The sequence below is a fragment of the Acomys minous genome, assembly GCF_964271855.1.
Source record: "Acomys minous genome assembly, chromosome: 9".
NCBI lineage: Eukaryota > Metazoa > Chordata > Mammalia > Rodentia > Muridae > Acomys > Acomys minous.
The window spans coordinates 83,939,705-83,962,388 of NC_140490.1; the positions used below are offsets into that span (position 1 = coordinate 83,939,705).

Here is a 22,684-nt window from a genome sequence, read left to right on the forward strand (position 1 = left end):
GGGCTCTGGGGAGCTCGGTCTCTCTAACACAGGAGGAGAGGAGGTGGGGCTGGCATGAAATACAGGGAGCCCTGGGGCTGTCACCCACCTGGTCCCCAGGCGCCGTGTGCGCAGGCCCATGAACACAGAGCGGATGAGCTTGCCGAAGGATGCGGCATTGACAGGCTCCAGCTTGTGCTCCTGGCAGTGGCGCAGGTAGTGGTTGTACAGGGAGCTGCGGGGCAGGCTCACTCCCTCCGCTGTCTCGTAATTATCCAGAAGCCACTGGAGCTGGAGGACAGATGGGCATCAAAGGCCTGGAGTCCCAGGACAGCAGCTCACTTCCCTGTGCTGGCAAGGGCAGTGACAGCCACCTGTGTGGTACTTATGTCTGTCCCCTGAACAAATATGCCAGACACTTCAGCCTATCCATCAACTATGCACCCACCCATCCCACCTACCCACCCATTCATCCATCCACCCACCCATCCGTCCATCCACTCGCTCATCCACCCATCCATCCATCCATCTATCTATCTATCTATCTATCTATCTATCTATCTATCTATCTATCTATCCACCCATCCATCCATCCATCTATCCATCCACCCACCCACCCATTAATGCATGCATCCATGCATCTGTCCACCACGCACAGTTTGGCTTCTGTGTTCCCTGACTAATGAACCCTCATGTGATGGAGAAAGATCACACTGCGTCTCCAGGCTGACACATGCATAGAGCACCACACTCTTGGCAACACCACAGTACGCAGACAGATTTTGATGCAGAAACACGGACAGTGGGTATGGAACCTTGTACTCTAGGCCACAGTGAGAAAGGACATAGCCAGGCTGATGACTTGCTGTCTCGATCCCAAAGGTCAGAGGGCTCTGTAAAACCTACACACCCAGAGAGGCTCTGAGAGTGAGCAAAAGGCGCAGGCTGGGGCTGTGTACGGAGGCCATGGTTAGGGAGGTGCCATCCATACATCCCGTCCCTGCTGTGAGTGTTGCTGCCCTCCTGTCCTTATTCTGTCCCGGAGGTAAGACACGTGACCTGACTCAGTGGCTGCTCTGTGGCTAAGTATGATGCTGGCACGGAGGCCGAGTCCGTCCATGTGTGCGGCCACTGTGGCTCGTGAACGGTGTCTGCTGCCTGCCCAGCCCCTTGTCTGGCGTCCCTGGTCGCCATGTTTGTTCATCCCCTTGGATGCAGATTGCAAAGTGTCTCCCAGGGGAGTCGCTGTCAGTGACATGGGCACCCAGCTGGGACCCTGCTGCGGAGGGGAGCGGGCCTATGCTCCTCTCTAAACAGCGGGTGCACTGTGGGGAATTCCTGCAGAGGGTCAGGTGGGAGTCCCTTCCACAACCAGCACACTTGTGTCCCCCTCTCCTGTGCCCCTCCTCCCTCTCCACAGGGACAGGCTCAGCATGGGGCAGAAAGCCAGGTCAAAGGGCTGTTTGGGGGACACAGCAGAGGCTGCAAGCAGGGTGGCCGGCTGAGTGGACAGAGGCTGAGTGTTTGGCGAGCACAGAGCACCTGGGCATGACTTTCTGGCACCACAGGACCAAGAGCTGGCTCTCGGGAGGTGACAGGCCAGAGTCTGGCAGAGGTGGAGCACCAGGTGGGCCTCCAATGATACATTGGCTAATCAGGGCCATGTGGGTCTCTGAGCACTGTGAGGGCCTTCGGTCAGTCCGCTGCCCTGCTCCTCCTGGCCAGCCGCTGCACCCGACCCTCCCTCCACTCAGAAGCCTGCCATGGCTGGCACCAGCCCAGCTGACATCTCTGCTGTCTGCCCCATGCAGGTGCCATGCACCAGCTGTCCCCTCCACCCCAGAGGACAGTCTCTTGTCCTCAGTCTCTGCCAGTGCAGTGACAATTTAAACCAGGAAGCAGGCACACGCCTCTGATCCCTGAACTTGGGAGGCCAAGGCAAAAGGACTGAGACTTAGAAGCCAGACTGCGTTGGTGACAATGGTCTCCCAGGGGACCGTGCTTTCCCACCCGAGGGGATGGAGTGCCAGTGTTTTGACTCCATCCTGAGGTATGGTATCCATCAGTTTGCCTTCACTGTCCCCTTCTGACATGCTGGTAACAGCGCCATTTTCTTCTCCCCATCTGGCGCTGAACTCATCGCTTAGGGCCATCCCGGAGCCTCTGTAGGCCAGCGTGGGTAGGCCAGGCTTAGCCATGCGATTGATCCGCGCCTCTGGGTGGGCCCTGTGTTCAACATGATGAAGCGGGACCCATTCCCGTACGAGGATCCAGCAAGAGTTGGCTCTCACACAGTAGAGCCGCTGGGCCCTTGAGCTTCTTGTCTCGCCTCTTTCTGTACTTAGGTCTGAGCTGTGTCCCCGAGACCACAGCTCTGTGAGGCAGGGGAAGAACTGGGGTTGCCCGTGTTGGTGCCCCAGGACCTTGACACAACACTTCAAGACCAAAGCTGAGAGTAAGGCGTCCTTGAGAGGAGTGGACACTTGTCTGTGGGAGCCTTCAGAGAGGCTTGGGTACGGAGGCTGCAGCTGTCCCTGTCTTTGTCACCTGATTCTGCATCTTTCCTGAAGGTGGGAGGTCTTCTGAGGTGTGGGAGGAGGACGGCAGGGGGGCTGGGCTTTAGACAGGGTGACAGGAGGGGTTCAGGGTCACTAGTTCTGGAGGGCTTGCACGGGTGGGCACAAGAGTGCGTGTGGGGATGGCGGGATGCCTCAGCAGGCAAAGGAACTCGGTTGGTCTCTGGGACCTTTGTGGGGAAGGACCGACCCCTACACATTGTCCTCTGAGGTCTGCATGCACGGCGAGGCGAGCTCATGCCTCCTCAACAGGCACATGATAATTCTTTTAAAAGAGAGCAGAGGTCATGGAGCTGGGGTCCTCACTGTTCCAGTGTGGGGGTGGACACACACGCACCCATTGTTATATGATCCAACAAGGGCGCTGTGCTGCATGGGTTTTGTCAGCTTGACACCAACCCCAACTTATCTGGGACGAGGGATCCTCAACTAGGGAAATGAATCAATGAACTTAACCTGTAGGCGGTTTCTTAATCTGACTGATGGGGGGGAGGGACACCTAGCCGATTGTGGGCAGTGCCATCCCTGGGCTGGTGGGCTTTGGTTCTATAAGAGAGAAGGCTGAACAGGCCAGTGAGCAGCATCCCTCTGTGGCCTCTGCATCAGCTCCTGCCTCCAGGATCCTGTCTAGTTTGGGTTCCTGTCCTGACTTCCCATTCGATGAAACAAGCCCTTTCCTCTCCAGCTTATTGCAGGTCAAAAGCTTTATTTATCACAGCAACACAGACCTGACTATGGCCTCGCTACTGTGAGGTCTGCAACACTGAGGTCCTGTACAACCTGGTCCCAGCTCACTGTAGGATGAAGCCTCCAAAAGTGTGGGCCAAGCTAGCCTTCTTTCTTTCTAAGTGGACCCCCCTTGGGTGTCTGGTACAGTACCAGAGAACAGGCCACTACCTCCCGAAGAAATGCTGCATCATTTCTGTATCTCTCTGTTTCAAAAGAAAATGTCACATCTTCCAAATCTACATGGCACATCCATTCTGTCCTAGCCGTAAGGAGGGCTGGGGTGCACTTTGTGGATAGACAGGGTGACAGGGTGGGCCGGGAGTTCCTGTGCTGGGTAACCACAGAGACCCAGCCTCAGGAGGAGCCATTGCCTCCCTTGAGGCCTGGAAGCTGTGCTAGTCCAGGCCGGGCCTCGGTGGCGGTTGGATGGGTGGTCATTCCCAGCAGTTGCTATAGTGACAGCTACAGATAAAGCTATGATTTCTCCTAAGGTCCCTTCCCTCATTAAACCTGTTCCAGCTGCCTCTGCTGGAAACAGGGCTGAGGTCCCTGGACCATGGCATGGGGAGATGCATGTTTCCATTGCTAGTGGCCACCCTGACCCGGCCAGGTAACAGAGGCCACACCAGGAATGTGGCCGTGCTGGACATGGTGCCCAGGAGCCTCTGTACCTAGTTGGAAAGTTCAAGAGTTTGGCTGAGGCTGTGATGTCCCCCCTCTCCAGGAAGCTCTACCAAGAGTCACCGTGGCCACCGGGAGCCCCAGGGACAACAGCAGGCCAGTATTCACTCTCTTCTCTCTCCCTGGCTCTGCCACTGGCCAAGACAAGATGCTGTATTCTTACTCTCTGACTTAGATGGGACAGGTTTTCTAAAAAGATCCGATCTCTAGATCCCTTGCTCCTACGTCACCAAAGCCTCCAAGGCTAGAAAAGTGTCCACCTGGGTGATCACTGACCACGGAGCGGATAGCCTGGAGTCTATCGTGTGGCCTCAGGTTAAAAAGCAAAGGCCCCACAGCCCGGGGTGGTCCCCACCCACATTCCGAATGTCCGGCAGACACAATGACTTGGGGCTCTGTCCCCATGACCGGCTCCCCGGGCCCCCACAGGCTGACGGTGGGCATACACATATGCTCAGTAGCGGTGGGCATTCCCAGGCTCCCCTCGTGGCATGGTGACCTGGCTCCCTTCCCTCAAACAAGACAAAGGCTCCTCCCTTGGGCTCTGTCCCCAGGAGGACACTGTCCAGCAGTGGAGGATGCTGTTCATCTTGGAGGGGCTGGGCCCCAGTGGCCAACAGTGGCCTCCGGTCATTGCTTCCCTGGACAGGGTGCTTGGCACGTGCTGCTGGGGACAGCACCCAACCTTGTAAGCCCTCACGGCTTCTAGCCTTTCTCTAGATCAGCATCTACTCCCCCCCACCCTCCCCGCAGAGTCCACTGAGAACTTGGGCTGGCAAGATTTGGGGATCATAAGCTCAACTTGGACAAGAAGCAGCTGGTAAAAGTCTCAGGGACACGTGGCTTTTGGGGACCACGGCCATGGCCACAGCCCAGCCCAGCTTCACAGGCAGGCGTGGTGTTTGTACTCCTGTCATCCCAGCTCTCAGGAGGCTGGGGCAGGAGGGTTGCAAGTTCAAAGCTAGCTTCAGATACACGGTAAATCTCAGGCTGGCCTGGGCTACATGAACGTCTGTCTCAATAAACAAACAAGAGTAATCAACAAACAAATCAAATGCCCAACACAGTCAGGCATGTGATCCTAGGGCTTGGGAGGCTGCGACAGGGGGATGTGCATGGATTACGTATCCTGGGCTATATAGCTGGGCCCTGCTTCCAGGCAAATAAATGAGAAGGCATAGAGGGGCCTCAGGAGGCGTGTGTGTGTGTGTGTGTGTGTGTGTGTGTGTGTGTGTGTGTGTTGTATGTGTGTGTGTGTGTGTGTGTGTGTGTGTGTGGTGTATGTGTGTGTGTGTGTGTCTGTGTGTGTCTGTGTGTGTGTGTCTGTGTCTGTGTGTGTGTGTGTGTCTGTGTATGTCTGTGTGTGTCTGTGTGTGTGTGTGTGTGTGTGTGTGTGTGTGTGTACAGAGCATTCCTTTTCTCAGCTCCCCAGGCCAGACCCTCTTCCAGTCCCGGCCATGCTGTGTCATGGACCATGGTGCTCACCTCCCAGCAGGCCCCTGCCACAGAGCAAAGCCGAGAGTATTGCCACCTGCCGCCTGCCTCACATTTCCGAATTACACAGCTGAGGGGTTTCATGGCAACCCAGTCCCGAGTCACCTTCTCCTTTTAAAAAGTTGTATTTTTCTTTCATTATTTTGTTTTTATTATCACTACTTTTAGATTTATTCTTTTTTTTTTTTAATGTGTCTGAGTGTTTGATTGGGTGTAAGTCTGTGCATGCACCATGTGCATGCAGTGTCCAGGGAGGCCAGAAGAGGGCGTCAGATGCCTTGGAAATGGAGGTAGATGGCTGAGAGCTGCCACGTGGATGCTGGGACCCAGTCCTGGTCCTCTGCAAGGGGGCACTGAGCATCTCTTCAAGCACTTATCATTTTTGAGACAAGGTCCAGGCTCATATTAAACTCCCTATGTAGACCAGACTAGCCTAAATAAAAGCCCGGCGCTCACCTGCCTTGCCTCTTGAGTGCTGGGGTTAAAGGCACATATCACCACACCTGGCTCATGTGGGTTCTGGAGTTTGGACTAGTGTTCACAGCAAGTACCTGACTATAGACTTCTTCTCGATGCTCATTTTAACCCCTTGAACCAGGCTCTTTAAGCTGGCTGTAACCTTGCTATGCTGTGGGGTACAACCTTGACCTCTTGATCCTTCGTTAGGAATGGACCCAAGCCTTGTGCCTGACCCCCTGCACCTGCCCCATTTTCCAGCCCTGGCCTCCCAAGTCTAGGTTGATGGGCGTGACCACACCAGTCCCCTTCTGCCACCTTTTTTTGCTTATTTTAGATTTTTTTTTTTTGAGACAGGGTTTCTCTGTGTAGCCTTGACTATCCTGGACTTGCTTTGTAGACCAGGCTGAACTCGAACTCACAGTGATCTGCCTGCCTCTGCCTCCTGAGTGCTGGGGTTAAAGGCATGCGCCACCACCGCCTGGCCTTAAAATTCATTCTTAAGAGCTCAGCACAGGGCTACAGACCATGAGACAACCCAACCCTAGGACAAGCCAGGATGCAGGCGTCATCGTCAGGGGCCTGGTGCCCACGAAGGCCCTGCCTTGGCCTCTTTCTCACTGTCTAAGGCTGATGCTTCTCTTGAGGTTTTTTTGTCGGCCTTGAACCTCTTGGAGGCTGTACTCTGCCCTGCCGGGTCCCTTGGCTTTTCTCACATCTATGAACACTCCAGGCTGAGCAGGGCGCCCGGCGGGGGGCCCCAGCGCACTTACATGGCTGTTGAGCAGGCCGCCTTTGTGGGGGGCGAGGCCTTCGCTTTTTTGGAGAGTCTCAATCGCCATTTCAAGCTACGAAGACGTGTACAGAGACAGGACAAAACCAAAAAGGTGGTGGGGGTCGGGGTGGGGTGGGGGAGAGAAGGAAATCAGATCGTTAGCGGCAGGCAGCCCACACCAGTCTTGCATTAACATCCAAATAACAATGCCAGCTAGCAAGGTGCAGCGGCAGGGGGTTAGTGGTGAGTGAAGCAGGAGCAAGGCCATGGGCCATGCACCTGAGCCCAGAGCCCAAGACAGCAGCAGAGAGAAAGTCGCTGGTGGCCTGACATCACACCCCAACATGGGACACAAGGCACCGACAGTCAAGTTCCTGCATGTAGGCTGAGGTCAATAGTGAGAGTCATCCTAGTCAGTCTTGGAAGTCACTGTATTTTTACACAGATGAGTGGGTTTTTTTTGGCCAGCATCTGTCTGTGCACCTTGCACATGCTTGCCTGGTGCCTGCAGAGGCCAGAGAGGGCATCTGATCCCCTGCAACTGGAGTTAGACTGCTGTGAGCCACTATGAGGGTTCTGGGTCCTGCACCCAACTGGCTAGCCACTGAGTCACCGTTCCACCTGAGTTTTTGGCTCAGGGTCTGTCACTGAACCTGGAGCTCACTGACTGGCTAGCAAGTTCCTGGGGTCCTCTCGTCTCTACCTCCTCAGTGCTGGGGTCACAGGCAGGCACTACCATGCCCAGCTTCTCATGTTGGGGCTGAGGAGGGGGGATCACACTTCACTCACTGAGCCCTCTCCCCAGCGCCCGAGGACCAAACTTGTACACCGTTGCTATGTGAACCCCGATGTGAGCCAGGCTGGGGTCATCCCGCCTCACTCCCTCCATCACCGGCGCACACCTCACACCACATCTGCAGCCCACATTCCCTAGTGGGGCACCAGGGCCTCCCAGCCAGACGCTCAGGGACTCTGGGCCACAGCACACGGCCTGATGGGGAGTTGGGAGTTGGGGGACAGGGAACCAAGGAAAGCGAGTGGGGCAGAGTGGGTAACAGGGGTAGTGTGTCCTGGCCGAGGAAGGAAGACCTGCATTCTCTGTGCCTGGCCGGGGGCAGCCGCCACCATGTGGCTGAGTCGAGTGTGACCTGGCCTTATAGACAAAAGGCACTAACATCAGCCAGGAAAGGCCCTAAAACAGACACGCAGACGAGCAGGCGCTTCAGCTTGGTTGCCGTAAGATCAAGAAGTGGAGTGTCTCCCTCACCAGGCTCCCTAGAACCGTGTTCATAACTGAGGGCCCAGGGCTGGCGAGCGGGCCCAGGGAGAGGCACTTGCCACCAAGCTTGGCGACCTGAGTTCAATTCCTAGGACCTGCGTGGTGGTGGGAGGGAATCCACTTGCACAACTTGTCGTCTGGTGACTCTCTACGGTGTGTCATGGCACACGAGAGACACACAATAAATGCAATGTGGTAAGACAAGAGAAAGGGCCATGGCTGTGCTGCTTCTGTGACCCCTCCTCCAGTGAGTGCCATCCTCTGGATGAGCCAGGACACTGGGGTTGTCATTTTTTTTTTTTTTTTTTTTTTTGGTTTTTCGAGACAGGGTCTCTCTGTGTAGCCTTGGCCGTCCTGGACTCACTTTGTAGACCAGGCTGGCCTTGAACTCACAGCGATCCGCCTACCTCTGCCTCCCGAGTGCTGGGATTAAAGGCGTGCGCCACCACGCCCGGCAACACTGGAGTTGTCTTTACACAGCAGGGAGGGCGCCATGGGGCACAGGCAGGCAGAGGCCAAAGCCATCTGCTGCTCCCATCAGCACTGGGCACAGGCGTGCAAGAAGACAGAAGCATGCCAGTGGCAAAGGGAGGTGCTGAGGGACTGACTAAACATGCAGCATCCAGGTGGACAGTGGGGGTGGCGTCAGCTGACTGCACCAGCCTCTTCCCACTTCTGGAACTTTCCACGAGGGGCCCAGACAGCCCCCCAGCTTGGTGGAAGGGATCCCTTATAGGCAGTGGGCCACACGAAGGGGGTGGGACAGGGAGGGGACAGCAGGTTTGAACCTCGTGCTGAGTGACTCCGTCACACTATTAAAAATTGCTGAGGCCTCCAATAAAGCTGGGGGGGCTGCAGTGGGCTCATCTGGGGGTGAGCATGGAGGCCAGAGGTTGAAGCTAGGACTCTTTCTATATTATTTTTTGAGACAGGGTCTCCCCACGAACCTGCAGCTTGCTAACTCGGCTGGGATGACAAGTACGCACCTCCTCCCCTGCTTGCACGGGCCCTGGGGATTGAACTCTGGCCTTTGTCTTGCTCAGCACGCACCTTACTGCTCTTCCTCAGGCCCCGTATTTCTCTCCCTCTCTTTTCTTGTCTTTCTTTCAAATTTGAGACAGGAGGACTAGGAGAGGGGGAATGAGATTGGGAGGGGGCTACAGTTGTGATGTAAATTTAATTAATTAAAAAGGCAAAAAAAAATTTTTTAGACAGAGTCTTACTCTGCAGCCCTGGCTGTCCTGGGACTCACAGAGATCCTCCTGCCTCTGCTTCCTGAGGAGTGGGATTAAAGGCCTGGGCCACCATAGCTGGCCCAAATTTTGTTTTTAAGGGTTATATTTATCAAGTCAGATGTAGGGGCACCCCTCCATCAACTCTGTGCTTGGGAGCAACGAGACAGGAGGGTGGCGAGTAGGGGGCCAGCCTGGGTAAACAGTGACGTGTCTCCACAAACAACAAAAAGGAGTTGAATCTACCAACGTTTCCCACAAGGTTTATGATGGAAAAATTAAATCTATATATTCATTATTTTAAAAATAACCTGGGTGAAAGGGTGGGACTAGGAGGAGAGGTAGGAGTGGGGCTTTAAAATGAGCAAATAAATAAATTAATGAAGAAAAAAACCTGACTCATTATAGGTCACCATTAATAGTATTCAAAATAGTTTCATTAATAGTTATCAGAAACCTAGAGGAGTGAACGTTTACACCTGTGTGGTCTCCTTCATCTTGGGCTCCACAGGGTGCTGAGGCCTCTGCTCTGTGTCTACCTGCTCCCCAAACTTGGAGAAACTGTGTCAAAATAAATCTGTCCTCACAAAGACAAGCAGCTGGGCACAGGGGGCCCCATCCAGGTGGGCACAGGGGGGTCCATCCAGGCGGGTACAGGGGCCTCATCTAGGTAGGCACAGGGGGCCCCATCCAGGTGGGCACAGGGGGCCCCATCCAGGTGGGCACAGGGGGGTCCATCCAGGCGGGTACAGGGGCCTCATCCAGGTGGGCACAGGGGGCCCCATCCAGGTGGGCACAGGGGGCCTCATCCAGGTGGGCACAGGGGGCCCCATCCAGGTGGGCACAGGGGGCCCCATCCAGGTGGGCACAGGGGGCCCCATCCAGGTGGGCACAGGGGGCCTCATCCAGGTGGGCACAGGGGGGTCCATCCAGGTGGGTACAGGGGCCTCATCTAGGTAGGCACAGGGGGCCCCATCCAGGTGGGTAAAGGGGCCTCATCCAGGCAGGTACAGGGGCCTCATCCAGGCAGGCACAGGGGGCCCCATCCAGGTGGGCACAGGGGGGTCCATCCAGGTGGGTACAGGGGCCTCATCCAGGTGGGCACAAGGGGCCCCATCCAAGTGGGCACAGGGGGCCTCTTCCAGGTGGGCACAGGGGGCCTCATCCAGGTGGGCAAAGGGGCCCCATCCAGGTGGGCACAGGGGCCTCATCCAGGTCCCACTGCACCATGACTCACGCTACTTGAGGACTGGCAGGTCCTTAAAATTTAGCTGCAACACTGAATCTTTTTGTTTTGTTTTATTTTGTTTTTTGAGACAGGGTTTCTCTGTGTAACCTTGGCTGTCCTGGACCCACTTTGTAGACCAGGCTGGCCTCAAACTCACAGCGATCTGCCTGCCTCTGCCTCCTGAGTGCTGGGATTAAAGGTGTGCACCATCACGCCCGGCTGCAACACTGAATCTTAATACCACATCTGTGAGCTCCGCACACACTGTCAACAGTTACAATATACTCAATACTGGAGCAAGGGAGAGGCCAGGGCCACCCAACTCCCAGGAAAGTGGCCATGTGGGCAGAGTCATGAGCATCACTGCCAGCTCCCTCCCTGCGACTCATGGAGAGAACGCAATAATTGGTTGGACCTTCATCAATGACAACAATGACAGCAGCAAGAAAAACCCAAATGTCTGATATGTGGCACCTAGGGGACAGCTGCGTTCTCAGCTGGCCAACAGACGGCAGTGTTCACCACGACAAAGAATACAGATCTTACAGTGGCCCAGAAAGCTCATCAACAAATGATCAGTGACAACTGCCACAACAGCAAACCCTGGCGGGGGAGCGGGCAGAGAGAGCATCCACATAGTAATGCTGAAGATAACAGTTTTCTACAGAAAATTGAGACATCCAAATAAGGAAAAACGAGTCTATACACAGTCAGTCAACAGGGCTGTCCCCAAAGGCCCAGGACAACAGATTGGGTTTATGATTTAAGTCAACTGTATATGCTCAAAGGGCTAAAGAAACCACATACAAAGAACAGAAAGAACCCACAAGGAGACAGACACCAACAGAGAAAGAGCAAGGAAAAGAAACCAACTTGAAATCTGAAGATATAACGGCTGAAAATGTCCCAGACTTGATGAAAGACATGAATCCACACATTCAAAACCTCAACCATGTGAAACTGTAAATGATAATAATGAAAATAAAGGCTTGACAGATAAAGAAGGAAACAGAAAGAATTGGCATTCTGAAATGTCTCTTACCCCCTTTTAGATTTTAGCGTGTGCATGCGCATCCACAAGCACAGGCTTGTGAAGAGTGCAGTTCCCACAGAGGCCAGAAGATGGCGACAGATCCCAAGGATCTGGAGTCAGGCAGCTGTGAGCCACCTGATACGGGTGCTGGGAACTGAACCCAGGTCCTCAGCAAGAGCAGCCAATGCTCTACCCACTGAGCCATCTCTCCAGCCCCTAAATTTCCTACCTTTGTTATTAATGTTAATCTCTTTGTAAAATAACGATCACTCATATTCGGTAACAACAAAGATCTCGACCAACCCAAGTGGCGCAGACTCGAAGCCTCACAGCAAGAGCAATCACATGACTTCCCCCCTCTCTTCATGTGTAAGAGTCTCCACATGCACATGGGTGCACCTGTACGCCCATGTGTATGCAGAGGCCTGACACTGGTGTTGGGAATCACTTCCTCCATGCTCACTGAGGCAGGGCCTCTCAGTCTAAGTCAGAGCCTGTAGACATGGCTAGCCTCCATAGTGGCTTGCTCTGGTCATCCAGTCTCCACCTCTGCGGCTGCAGCTGGGTCAGCAGGTGGGCTCCACACCCACCTGCCCATGCAGCATTTACATGGGTTCCTGGCATCTGAACTCAAGTCCTCATGTTTGAGAATGAAGTGCTTTAACTGCAGACCCGTCCCTGACCCCGCCCCCCCAAGACACACTGCGGACACACAGCTGATCCTGGGAGGTCTGTGACATGACAGCCAAGCATGTGGGACCGGCTGCCAGCGTCGGATGGCATATGTGCTCCACAGCAAGTGCCCCAGACTATCCTCTGAGGGAAAAGGCAGTCTTGTGCCGTCCCACAGCTGCCAGACTCTGTGGTGCTGGTGGCCAGGTAAGTGCAGGCTTCAACAGCGAGCACGGCCCTCAGGAGGCAAGAGGCTTCTCTCAAAAGACACAGGCATGACGTCACACCTGTCCTCAGAGCTGGGTGCTGGGGTTCCATGGAGCTGGTGTAAATATTCACACATGTGTTGTGTGTGCATTTGCCTGTGTACCTGTGTGTGTGTGCACATGTGTGCGCGCCTGTGTGTATACGTGTGTGTATGCGCATGTGTGTATGTGTGCATGTGCGTCTGCACGCACATGTGTGTGTGTGCGCTTGTGTGTGTGAGTGCATGTGGAGGCCGAGATTGAGAGTAGGAATTACATTTTTGATTGCTATTCACCAGGGCAGGCTCTCTCAGTTATGGCCATTGCTCACATACGTGGCTCCAGGGACCGTGTCTTTGCCTTCTGAGGCTAGAATTACACATGTGCCTCCTTGATCCTGCGCCCACTCAGGGTCTAGGGATCCAAACCCCGGTTCTCCTGCTTACACAGCAAGTATCTAGGCACTGAGCCATCTCCCAAGACCCTGAATTTAAATAATTTAAAAAAGAAACCTCAGCCATGGGAAATGCTTGCAAATCATGCATCTGATGGGATTTGTTTCCGGACATAAAGATTTTTCACCCAGCAGCCAGAAAGTCCCAGCAGCCGGCTACAGTACCGCTCAGCCACAGAGCGAGCATCTGGCTGTCCACTGTTCCCAGAAATGAGAAAACACAAAGTACCACCACAGAGAGGCTCCATGACACATCCACGGGACGGAGTAAATAAAAAATGTCGACAACCCTAAGTGCTGGCAAGGAGGCACTCTTACGCTGCCCCCCCACCCCCTCCCAGGATAGCTGAATGTACCTCCTCCTAGAAGTGGGACACCACGGTGAGCCAGCTACCCCTCCACGAGGTGTTTGCCCCAGAGAGGGGAAATTGCACACTCTCTGGGCAGCCTGTCTTCTTCACCAGCTCCCAAGCCAGGCACCTTCCACATACACCACTGCCCACCATGCTGAGGGCAAGAAACCAGCCCCAGAGAGCACCACTGTGACTCCACCTCAGACAGCCCACAGGCTGCAAACAACAGGCCCATAGCGGCCAGCATTGAGGGCAAGGTTTTTTTTTGTTTTTTGTTTTTTTGTTTTGTTATTTTGGAGTGGGGGCTATGCCACAGGACTCCAGGAACGTACACGTACATCAAGTCCTATGGGGCTCTGCACCAACATTTAAAAATGAGACACAGCTGGGTACTTAGGAGGCTGAGGATTGTGGGTCCGAGGTCAGACTCTGCTATCTGGGCTACCCAGCAAGACTCCCATTTTCCCACAAAATTCCCAAATTCCAAATCAGAGCTATAGTTCAGGCAGGTGAGCAGTGAACTATGTCAGTAGCCTGTGTCCCTGCACGGTGCATCCTCCTGCCTCGAAGGCCAGTTGGAGCTGACAGTAGAACACTGCCGCCAGCAGGGGGTGCTCTGCTCCCCAACACCTACAGGACCCAATCCCTAAGGCCTCTGTCTTTTCCTAGTGGGAAAGCGGGCGACAGAGCTGTCTCTGTCCCTCAGCGCCTCTGCAGCTGGTAGGACCCGACCAAGGCCTTCCTACTCACGTGCGTGCTGGGTGGCTGCTGCCGAGGCCAGCAGGGCTACCCGCTGCCCACAGCGCCTTTGTACATACCGTGGCAGGAGAGGAGCGGGCAGTGTGGGCCAGGGAGTGTCTCGTGCCGTCCATGCCCCCATGGATGAGGTAGGCTCCCGTGCCAGACACGATGGGGGTCCCTGCGACATCCATGGTGATGCCCACCATGCTGTGGGAGGGGACCGCAGGTGGGGACGAGGCTGCCACTGTCACCTGAGCGCCACCCGGAGTCTCAAAGTAAGACGCTGCACTGCTGGGGGCGTAGAGCTGAGGGTCCGGGTTGTAGGCATAGGCAGCTCGGCTGTGGGAGAGAAGGCGCCATCGTTTTATAACAATAGCGCTACAGAAAGAGCAAAAGGAAGGGACGCTTGGCTGGAGGGCCTGCTCCGCATTACCTGCTCCGCATTAGCAGAGCTTGCTGCTCCTTCAGCTCCTGGGGACCTGCCGCCCTCTGTTGGCCTCGGGGGGCACTGCATTCACATGCACACACGCGATGTGCCTACTCTCTGCACACACATCCCCACCACACACAAATGCACACACTCAAGAGATAGAAGAAAATTCTAAACAGTTCCAGAATGTCTTTAAAATTGGCAAACAAGTTTGTCAACAGTCTAGGAAACTTATTGAAGACACGAAGGGAAAATTCCCAGGTCATCTCTCTCCAGGGCACTGTGGCTCTGGTTTATTTTAGAAGCCAAGCGCACAAAGGCCTGTGGTCCTGAACTCGGACCATGGGGGGGAGGGCGGGACATGACTGTGAGGACATGCTCAAATGCTTCCACAGGGAGCACTGGAGCCTTGTGTCTGTGTGGTACCAGGGCACCCTACAGGGGACACGTACATGGCTCCGTTGGCGTAGACCGCGTCCCCACCCTCCACGTACTGCACCTGCGCTGGGTATACGTGCTGCACCTGCAACGACACGTGAGTGCAAGTCACACAGGGCCATGCTGATAGATGGGGCTGCTGGAGACGACGCCCACTGTGCTTGTCACACCCAGACCCACATCCCTCCCCAGGGAGCGATCAGTCCACGGCACTAGTTATGTGTGTACGTAAGCATCCATTCATTTATCTCTGAAGCAGCCTCATGTAGCCCAGGCTGGCCCTGAACTATGTAGCTGAGGATAGGTAACTTTGAACCCCTGACCCTCTACCTCCCAAGTGCTGTGCCTAGTTTAGGTGGCAGCTAAATGGCCTCTGCCCTGCTGGGCTCCCAGGAGGCGGGCTCAGGGGGTGCACTTCCTGTCTGTGCCCTGTGGTTGCCATGGAGGAAAGCTACTTGTCTCGGATATGGCAGAGGGGGTGTGGTCCCTTGCAGGGATGGGGAGATGGTAGTGATGGGGGGCCTGGTTGGAAAGAGGTAAGCCTGGAGAGGGGCCACAGGAGGGGGGGAACACCAGCTCCTGGGAGACCATCACCCCTCCCCACCCCATCCCAGCCCTCTAGTGCTGAGGGGCAGCAAGATGCCATATAATGGATGCCCAATGCTGCGGCCCAAGCTGCAGCCTTTCCTTGGCCAGTCTGTGGGGAGGCACCTCAGAGGTCTTGGTGATGACTTTCTGGGGTCCCAGACTATAGTGGCCCAAGCACAGCTCAGGTGCTCTGTGCTCTGCATGGAGTCCCCAGGGAGAGGAGGAAGCCTGAGGCCAGCAGGAGACAAGCTCAGTGAGAGGCATAAGGTCCCCAGACGGCTGGGACAGTCCCAGACCCAAGAATGTGGAAAGTTTCTGGGTCCCGAGCTGATGTCTGTGAGCCCTCCTCCTACAGAGTCAATGGCCAGGTCCTGGGGACTCCTGGTGCTTTATGGGAATCCTGCAAACCCTCCTCGCTCTGCAACACAGTCATAGTCACTATCACCCACTAGGGGTCTTGCCTGGTGCCAGGCAGCTCCCTCAGGAAGAAACGGTGATCTCAGCCCTTGGCCTTTTTGTAAATAAAGTTTTATTAGCATCTTGTCCCTCCTCACACAATACTATGGCTGTTACAGTCACAGGTCTGTGGGCTTTTCTAGGAACGTCGCCTGAGAGGCCTGCCCCATCCTTACAGAGCCACCGGTGACCAAGGGCCACCTGGCCAGCTGCAGCTGACACTGTGCCACTGGGACAGAAGAGAAACTTCTGTTGCATTTGTCTAGGGTAAGTTTTCTTTTTTTCTTTTAACAGAGCTTCCGGAATTCTCTGGTGACTGTTGACACCAGTGACAACAGGAAAAGGACTCACAAGCCCAAGACTGCTAGGTGCTCATGGGGTGTCCTTACCTGTGGTGGCACCGGCTGGACCCTGGGGAGGGTGAGTGGCTGCATTGGGGCACCCTTAGGAGTGGAGCCCGCGGCTTGGACCAGCACCCTCTGTAACAGACGACAGGACAGTCAGACCCAGGGGAGACCCACTGGGAACTGTGGCCAAGATGCCCCACTCCCATGGTGGGGGCATGCTGGACCCACGGGTGCTGCCTCAGGGCAGGGGCACAAGCTGGAAGCACTCCATTGGGAATATGACATTCAAGTCCCTCTTAGCTCTTTTGTATGTAGGAAGCAGATAAGATGGGCCAGAGGCAGCCCGAAGAGGGGGTTGCTAGGGGCTTTGGGGGCGCTGTGGTCACCCAGTTTCTAAGCACTGCTGAGAGGACGAATGAGGACACATTGCCCTCTAGTGGTCACGAGCATCGCTGCAAGCAAAGCAATAGAGCCTGCGGATGATAGACCAAGCCATTGGCAGCCACAGCCACAGGGACCCGGGCCACTGCGGGGACCCCAACAGAGGAATGTACACACAGCATGGTGTCTGTCTGTCCTCATGATGAATATCACTCAGCCATGAACAGCGGGAGGGCTCTGACACCCACCACAGCATGGAAGGACTTTGTGAACACCAACCACGGTGTGGGGTCCAAGGACAGGAAGTTGATTCAGGATGGGGAAGGAATTTGAAGCTGCTGATGTAGTAGGTGATGGAATGTTCTGGAACTAGAGACCGGATGGCTGAATTTTGTGAGTACAATAAAACCCACTCTATTTTCATGTGGTTCATTTTCTATTATGCAATTCTATCTCAATCAAAGGTAGTAAGGAAGGCTGTGCAAATGGCTCTGGTAAGAGCTCTTTCTGCACAAGCATGAGGACTTGAGTTCGAATCCCAGCACCCCCACAAAAAGCTGGGTGTGGCTGTGGGTTCCTGTGACGTCAGTGCACAGGAGGCAGAGGCAACAGGATTGTGGGGACTCGCTGCCTGCCAGCCTCACTCCAGTGAAAGACCCTGTTTCCAGGGGAGTCATGTAGAGAGTGATAGAGGTCCCCCCCTACTCTCTACCTGGCAGCACGTGTCCATACACAGCATATTCTCTCCCACCATGGTGTCACACGCCTCTAATTCCAGCACTCGGGAGGCTGAGCAGGAGAATTGCCTGAGCATTTGAAGCAAGCGCACACTACAGTGCACACCCTTAATCCCAGCACTCAGGAGACAGGGGCAGGCAGAGCTTCGAGTTTAAGGCCAGCCTGGTCTGCACACACACACACACACACACACACACACACACACACACACACACGGGGGGGGGGGGGGGGGGCGGGGAGTGTGTGTTCAGGACAGCTAGGGCTACACAGAGAAACCTTGTCTCAAAAAACTAGAAGTAAATAAAAAAGTAAATAAAAAAAAAACCATAAAATGGGGTGGGGTAGGGGTAGGACCACGGTTTGCCCAGCACGAATGACGCCCTGGTTCTTGTTTCCAGCATCACATAAGCTGGGCTCAGGCACCATTAGACCCTGTCTCAAAAACAAAAAACAACCCCACCCCGCTGGCGCCAACAGTAAGGGCTGGTTTTGGTGTGATGGGGAATACCTGTAATCTCAGCATTCAGAGTACAAAAGGAGCGAGGCTGAGGCAGGAGGATTGCTGACTGCTGGAGGTCATCCATGGGCTACATAGTGAGATCTTGTGTCAGCAAACTGACAGAACAGGACAGAACAGAACACAGGGTTTGCTCCCACAGCTAACACAGAAGTGCAACAGGGCAGCGGAGCCAGGCAGCAAACTGCCAGTGCACAGGCTGCCCCGCCCCTGCCCTGCTGCCCCGCCCCTGCCCTGCTGCCCCGCCCCTGCCAGGCTGCCCCGCCCCTGCCAGGCTGCCCATCTGCAACAAGGAAGAGCTGGTGGGCACAGTGTTCATTGAAACTCACAATTACAGCCCTGGGAGGGTTCCAGGCCAGGCTGGGTTACAGTGTGAACCAAGTACAGAGGCTGGGAAAGGTGGGGAGGTGGGGAAGTGAGGAGGTGAGGAGATGGAGGAGATGTTGGAGGAGGGAAAAATGAAGGCGGCGCAGTCACCTGCGGGGAGGCCGGCACAGGCTGGGCTGCAGGGCGCAGAGCCACGGACGCTGGCGAGTCTGCTCCGCCCTCGGAGTTCTGCATGCTCGGACCTAGAGGAGAGAGGGGAGGGCAGGTGGTGATGTCACAGGCCCGCAGCACCCACAGTGAGGACCCAAGTTCAAATCCCCAGAACCTATGTAAGCTGAACTCTGATCGGACCTATACCCTCGGTCCTTCCCTCTGCAGCGTCTCAGGGGCCCAGGCGGTCTCGGGTCTGGATCTGCGGCGTCTCTACTGAGTTCTGGGGTGGGGCAGCTCCACCTTGCCTACCTAAAGTCTTTCTATTTTTTTATCTTTAAAAAGTTGCATTGATTTCATGTGTGGGGGTGTTTGCGTGCAGTGCCCACGGAGGCCTGAAGCAGGCGTCGGAGCCGCAGACAGCCAGAGCGGGCCCTGGGCTCCGAACCCGGTCCCCGTGGCGAGCAGCCGGTGCTCGCTCATCCCCCTAATGTGAAAGATCTTGTTACAGAGGACAAGACTGTGCCCACGGAAGAGCGGGTGACCTGGGTCCGCACCGCCTGCGCTACCGCGAAGAGACCACTAGATGGCGCCAGAGCCGCGCAGACCAGGGATGCGTCGCGCAGCGGTTTCAAGCTCGGGATCTAGGCTGAGGAGTTCAAGATAAGTAGTCTGAAGCCAGATTGGGCTACATCAGACCCTGGGCTACAAAAGCAAACCAAAAACACGCCGTAAGAAAACTCTCTTGTATACACACGCAGGAATGAGTAACTAAAGACTGGTGAATGAATAAATCAAATCCAACGTTTTACACTGACGGAGGGGGATGGCTCAGTGAGCATAACGCCCTTCTGGAAGGCAGGAGTACCTGAGTTCCGAGCCCCGGAGGCAGGACAAAGCTACATGCATACTTGGCGTCCCAGCGACTGTTGTAGGAGAGGCAGAGCGAGGTGGAAGGGAAGGAGGGGTGTTCCTGGGCTCCACAGGCCAGCTTGGACTACTGAGTGAGGCTCCGTGTCAAACGAATAAAACCTGCCACCAAATACTCAGAAGAATGTCTGAAATGACCTGTAACAGCCTCCATCCCCGTCTGAACAACGGACCCCTCGCGGCTTTCCAGATGGGCCTGCGCCCTGAAACCCCTCTCGCCAGCTGCTCTGGCGGTGTCCGTCTGAGAGACATGGCGACAGCGTCCGAGCGCAGGTCCACCCAGGCAGCAGCCGCACACACTCTGGCAGAGAACAAAAACGCCAGTGTTCTTCAAGAGAATGAGACCTGCAGCCTGTGAGAACTTTCGTTGGGAGCCAGGGTCTCCTGTGGCCTAGGCCAGCCTCAAATCCTTATGTGAGACTTGGGCAGTGTCAATCATCTTTAAGGCAGGGGCAAGCCGAAGGCCAGCCTGGCTTACACACTGAGCTCCAGGATAGCCAGAGCTACATAGTGAGACCCTGTCTCAAAAAAACAAAAACAAAAACAAACAAAACAAAACAAAACAAAAAACCTCACAAACCAAATGCAAAACCAAACCTAAATCCTTATGTAGAGGAGGCCGGGCAATCCCTGGTCCTCCTTCCTCCACCTCCCTAGGGCTGGGATGGCAGGAATATGCCAGAGTGCCTGCTTTTTATGGAGTTGGGGTCAGAAAACGGGGCTTCACACAGCAAGCCCTCCATCCACTGAGCCTGGCCCTATGGATGCAAATATTAAGAAGCAAAGAGAGCGTTGGGCAGTGGTGGTGCACACCTTTAATCCTGGGGCTGGGGAGGCCAGCCTAGGCTACAGAGCGAGTTCCAGGGCAGCCAGGACCTCACAGAGACATGTGGGTGTGGTGGTCAGGCCTGTGGTCCCAGCACTAGGATGGGCTGGGGTGGCCGGGTCTCTAGAGCTAAGCCAGCAGGGGTTGTGGTCAGTCCGTGTCCCAGAAACAAGCTGGCCCCCTAGTCCCACCTGGGCTACCGGGTTTTGTCTTGTAGAGTGAGAGGTTTCCTTAAGGAAAGCTCAGTGGGACTGACTGCCAAGAAGCCCAGAGCTGGGTTTCACGTGAGCCCCACCCCCCTTCTCAGTCAGCCTGAAGGGGTGTGGGGTGGGGTGAGGGGGTGGGGGTGTGGTGGGGGGTGTGGGGTGGGGTGAGGGGGTGGGGGTGTGGTGGGGGGTGGGGGGTGGGGGTGTGGTGGGGGGTGAATGATGCTGCTGCCTCAGGCAGGACAGAGAGAGGCTGTCAAGTGTACAGTTCAAGTGGAAAAGTTAAAAGTTGTCATTTACCAAAGGAAGGACACAAATGTCACACTGAGGTTGATATGCTACACAGGTGTGTTTGCATGTGTGTGTGCATGCATGTGTGAGTGTATGTGTGTATTTGCTGCATGGGTTCATGCATGTGTGTGTGCATACTTGTGTGTGCTGCTGTGTGTGGGTTTGGGGGACAGTGGTAGCCATGGTGTGGTGTGCATTGAGTGTGGTGGGCACGGGAGTCTTGCTCACTCGCTTTCTGCATCTCTGTGTCTTTCTTTGACTCTCTTTAGTTTTTTTTGTTTGTTTGTTTGTTTTGTTTTTTCCTCCTGTAGGACCTGGCTTGCTCTGCCTGTCCTCACTCAAACTCTTCTCTAATGGGGGTCTCAGGAGCCTGAGGGCAGTCAGTAGTCAGAAGGGCCGTGTGTACCCTGCCATCCGGCCTCTCTGGGCCTGGCTCATGGCTCCCTGGTGACACAGCTCTGCCACATGCCCTCGGTCAGTGGTCCAAGGGAAGGTCCCCTAAGACCAGCCTCAAATCCATCCAGTGCATTTGACCTTGAACTTGACAGAGTGCCCAAGTGGAATGGCTGGACTGCAAATGGCAGTGGCCAGTCCTCTCCTGCTGTCTCCAGGCGACTCTAAGGCAGCGGCAGGCTGCAGTGTGCTGGCGGGGGCTGGACTGGCGCCAGGTGGATCTGCTGGGGAAGCGCCCTTTGTTTACAGGAAAAACTCTTCGGTTGCCTAGCAACCAGTGGGCAGGCTAGGAAGGGCGGGAGGCTGCGAGCCATTTCTGGGCTGGGTTCCTGGCTACCCTGACTCACTGTGACCTTAAGCAATCTCTTTCCCTTCTTTCCCCATCCCTCTGTCCATCCGTCCAAGGGAGCTGTGGCCCTATCCCTCTGTCCATCCGTCCAGGGGACCTGTGGCCCTATCACACCTTGTCACCGGGACAGGGCTGGGGGGCTGGGGGCTGGCTGGTGAAGTTCTGCTGAGGGGAAATCAGGCCTCTGTTGGTCTTGGAATTGTCTTGGTGGCATCTGGCTGGATGCCACTGAGGTCCCAGCCACCAACAAGGCGACTCATGGCCCTGCTCTGAGTGAGATGGGCCCAGGCTCCAGCTCTCCTCCAGACCTGCCTCCATGTTCCTGATGTGAAGTCCTCTTGGTCCCCTGTGACCTGAGGTCTCAGGAGCAAGCGGCCTGGGTATGAGACTGCTGACCTGTGCTGGGAGGCTGCCCTGATCAGCATGGGGCCTGAAGGTGATGCTGGCAGTTGGAGAGGTGGCCATGGTGGCTGCACCTGGTCCCTTCTTGCCAAAAGTGTCTCCTCTTTTCTGCTTTCTCTCCTCCATACCCCTGAACTGCCTCCTAGCAGGTATTCAGGGCCGAGAGTTGCATATGTCCCCAGGAAGGGCCAGAGTCCTCCAGGGACACCTCCTGGATCAGGGGTACCCAGGGGACACCAAGAGACGAAGGAGGAGGAGGAGGAGGAGGAGGAGGAGGAGGAGGAGGAGGAGGAGGAGGAGGAGGAGAAGAGAAGAAGAAGAAGAAGAAGAAGAAGAAGGAGGAGGAGGAGGAGGAGGAGGAGGAGGAGGAGAGGGAGGAAGGGAGGGAGGGAGGGAGGGAGGGAGGGAGGGAGGGAGGGAGGGAGGGAGGGAGGAAATGTCCAAGAGCTGGGGGATGCCCTAGCCAATATCCACCCCAGGCACCCTGTGATATTTCCTTCAGTTGAGCTTTCGGGGTGTCCAACTCCACCTGTTTTTGTCATTTTTGTGTCTTAGCTTTTTGAAGACAGGGTCACCACTAAGCCCTGACCTCACTGAGGCTGAGGGTGACCTTGAACTCCTGACCCTCCAGCCTCCAATTCTCCAGGGCTGTAATGCCAGGCATGTGACGTCCACCCTCACACCTGGGATGAAGCTGCCCGAGGAGCCCCCGCAGTTCTGTCTCTGGACTAGTGGGTTTCAGGTAGAAAGCAGCAACTATTTCTCCACTGTGAACCTTCAGAGTTCATTCCTCTTGCTGGCCTCTGAGAGGGCGCAGGGGGTCAAGGTGCTTGTCGCCAAGCCTGACAGCCTGAATTCAATCCTTAGAGCCCATTGACGGCTGCAGCAAGCATCCTTTGGCATGTATACTGTGGCTCACACAACCCCC

General features: G+C 55.4%; 1 protein-coding gene across 2 annotated transcripts in view; it reads right to left on the reverse strand.

Moving 5' to 3' along the window:
• The window catches only part of RFX2 (regulatory factor X2), a 68,141-nt gene that overhangs the window by 17,928 nt on the left and 27,529 nt on the right, over positions 1–22,684 (reverse strand). Inside the window, exons 2-7 of one of the 2 annotated variants that reach the window (XM_084795950.1) lie at positions 18,300–18,391; positions 16,229–16,318; positions 14,810–14,880; positions 14,005–14,266; positions 6,689–6,763; positions 89–270 (exon numbers count right to left, since the gene is read on the reverse strand). In XM_084795950.1, coding sequence (XP_084652076.1) covers positions 89–270; positions 6,689–6,763; positions 14,005–14,266; positions 14,810–14,880; positions 16,229–16,318; positions 18,300–18,383 — 764 coding nt within the window. In that variant the 5' untranslated portion in view covers positions 18,384–18,391. The remainder of the gene's footprint in view (positions 1–88; positions 271–6,688; positions 6,764–14,004; positions 14,267–14,809; positions 14,881–16,228; positions 16,319–18,299; positions 18,392–22,684) is intronic. The other variant, XM_084795951.1, reaches the window with a different exon arrangement.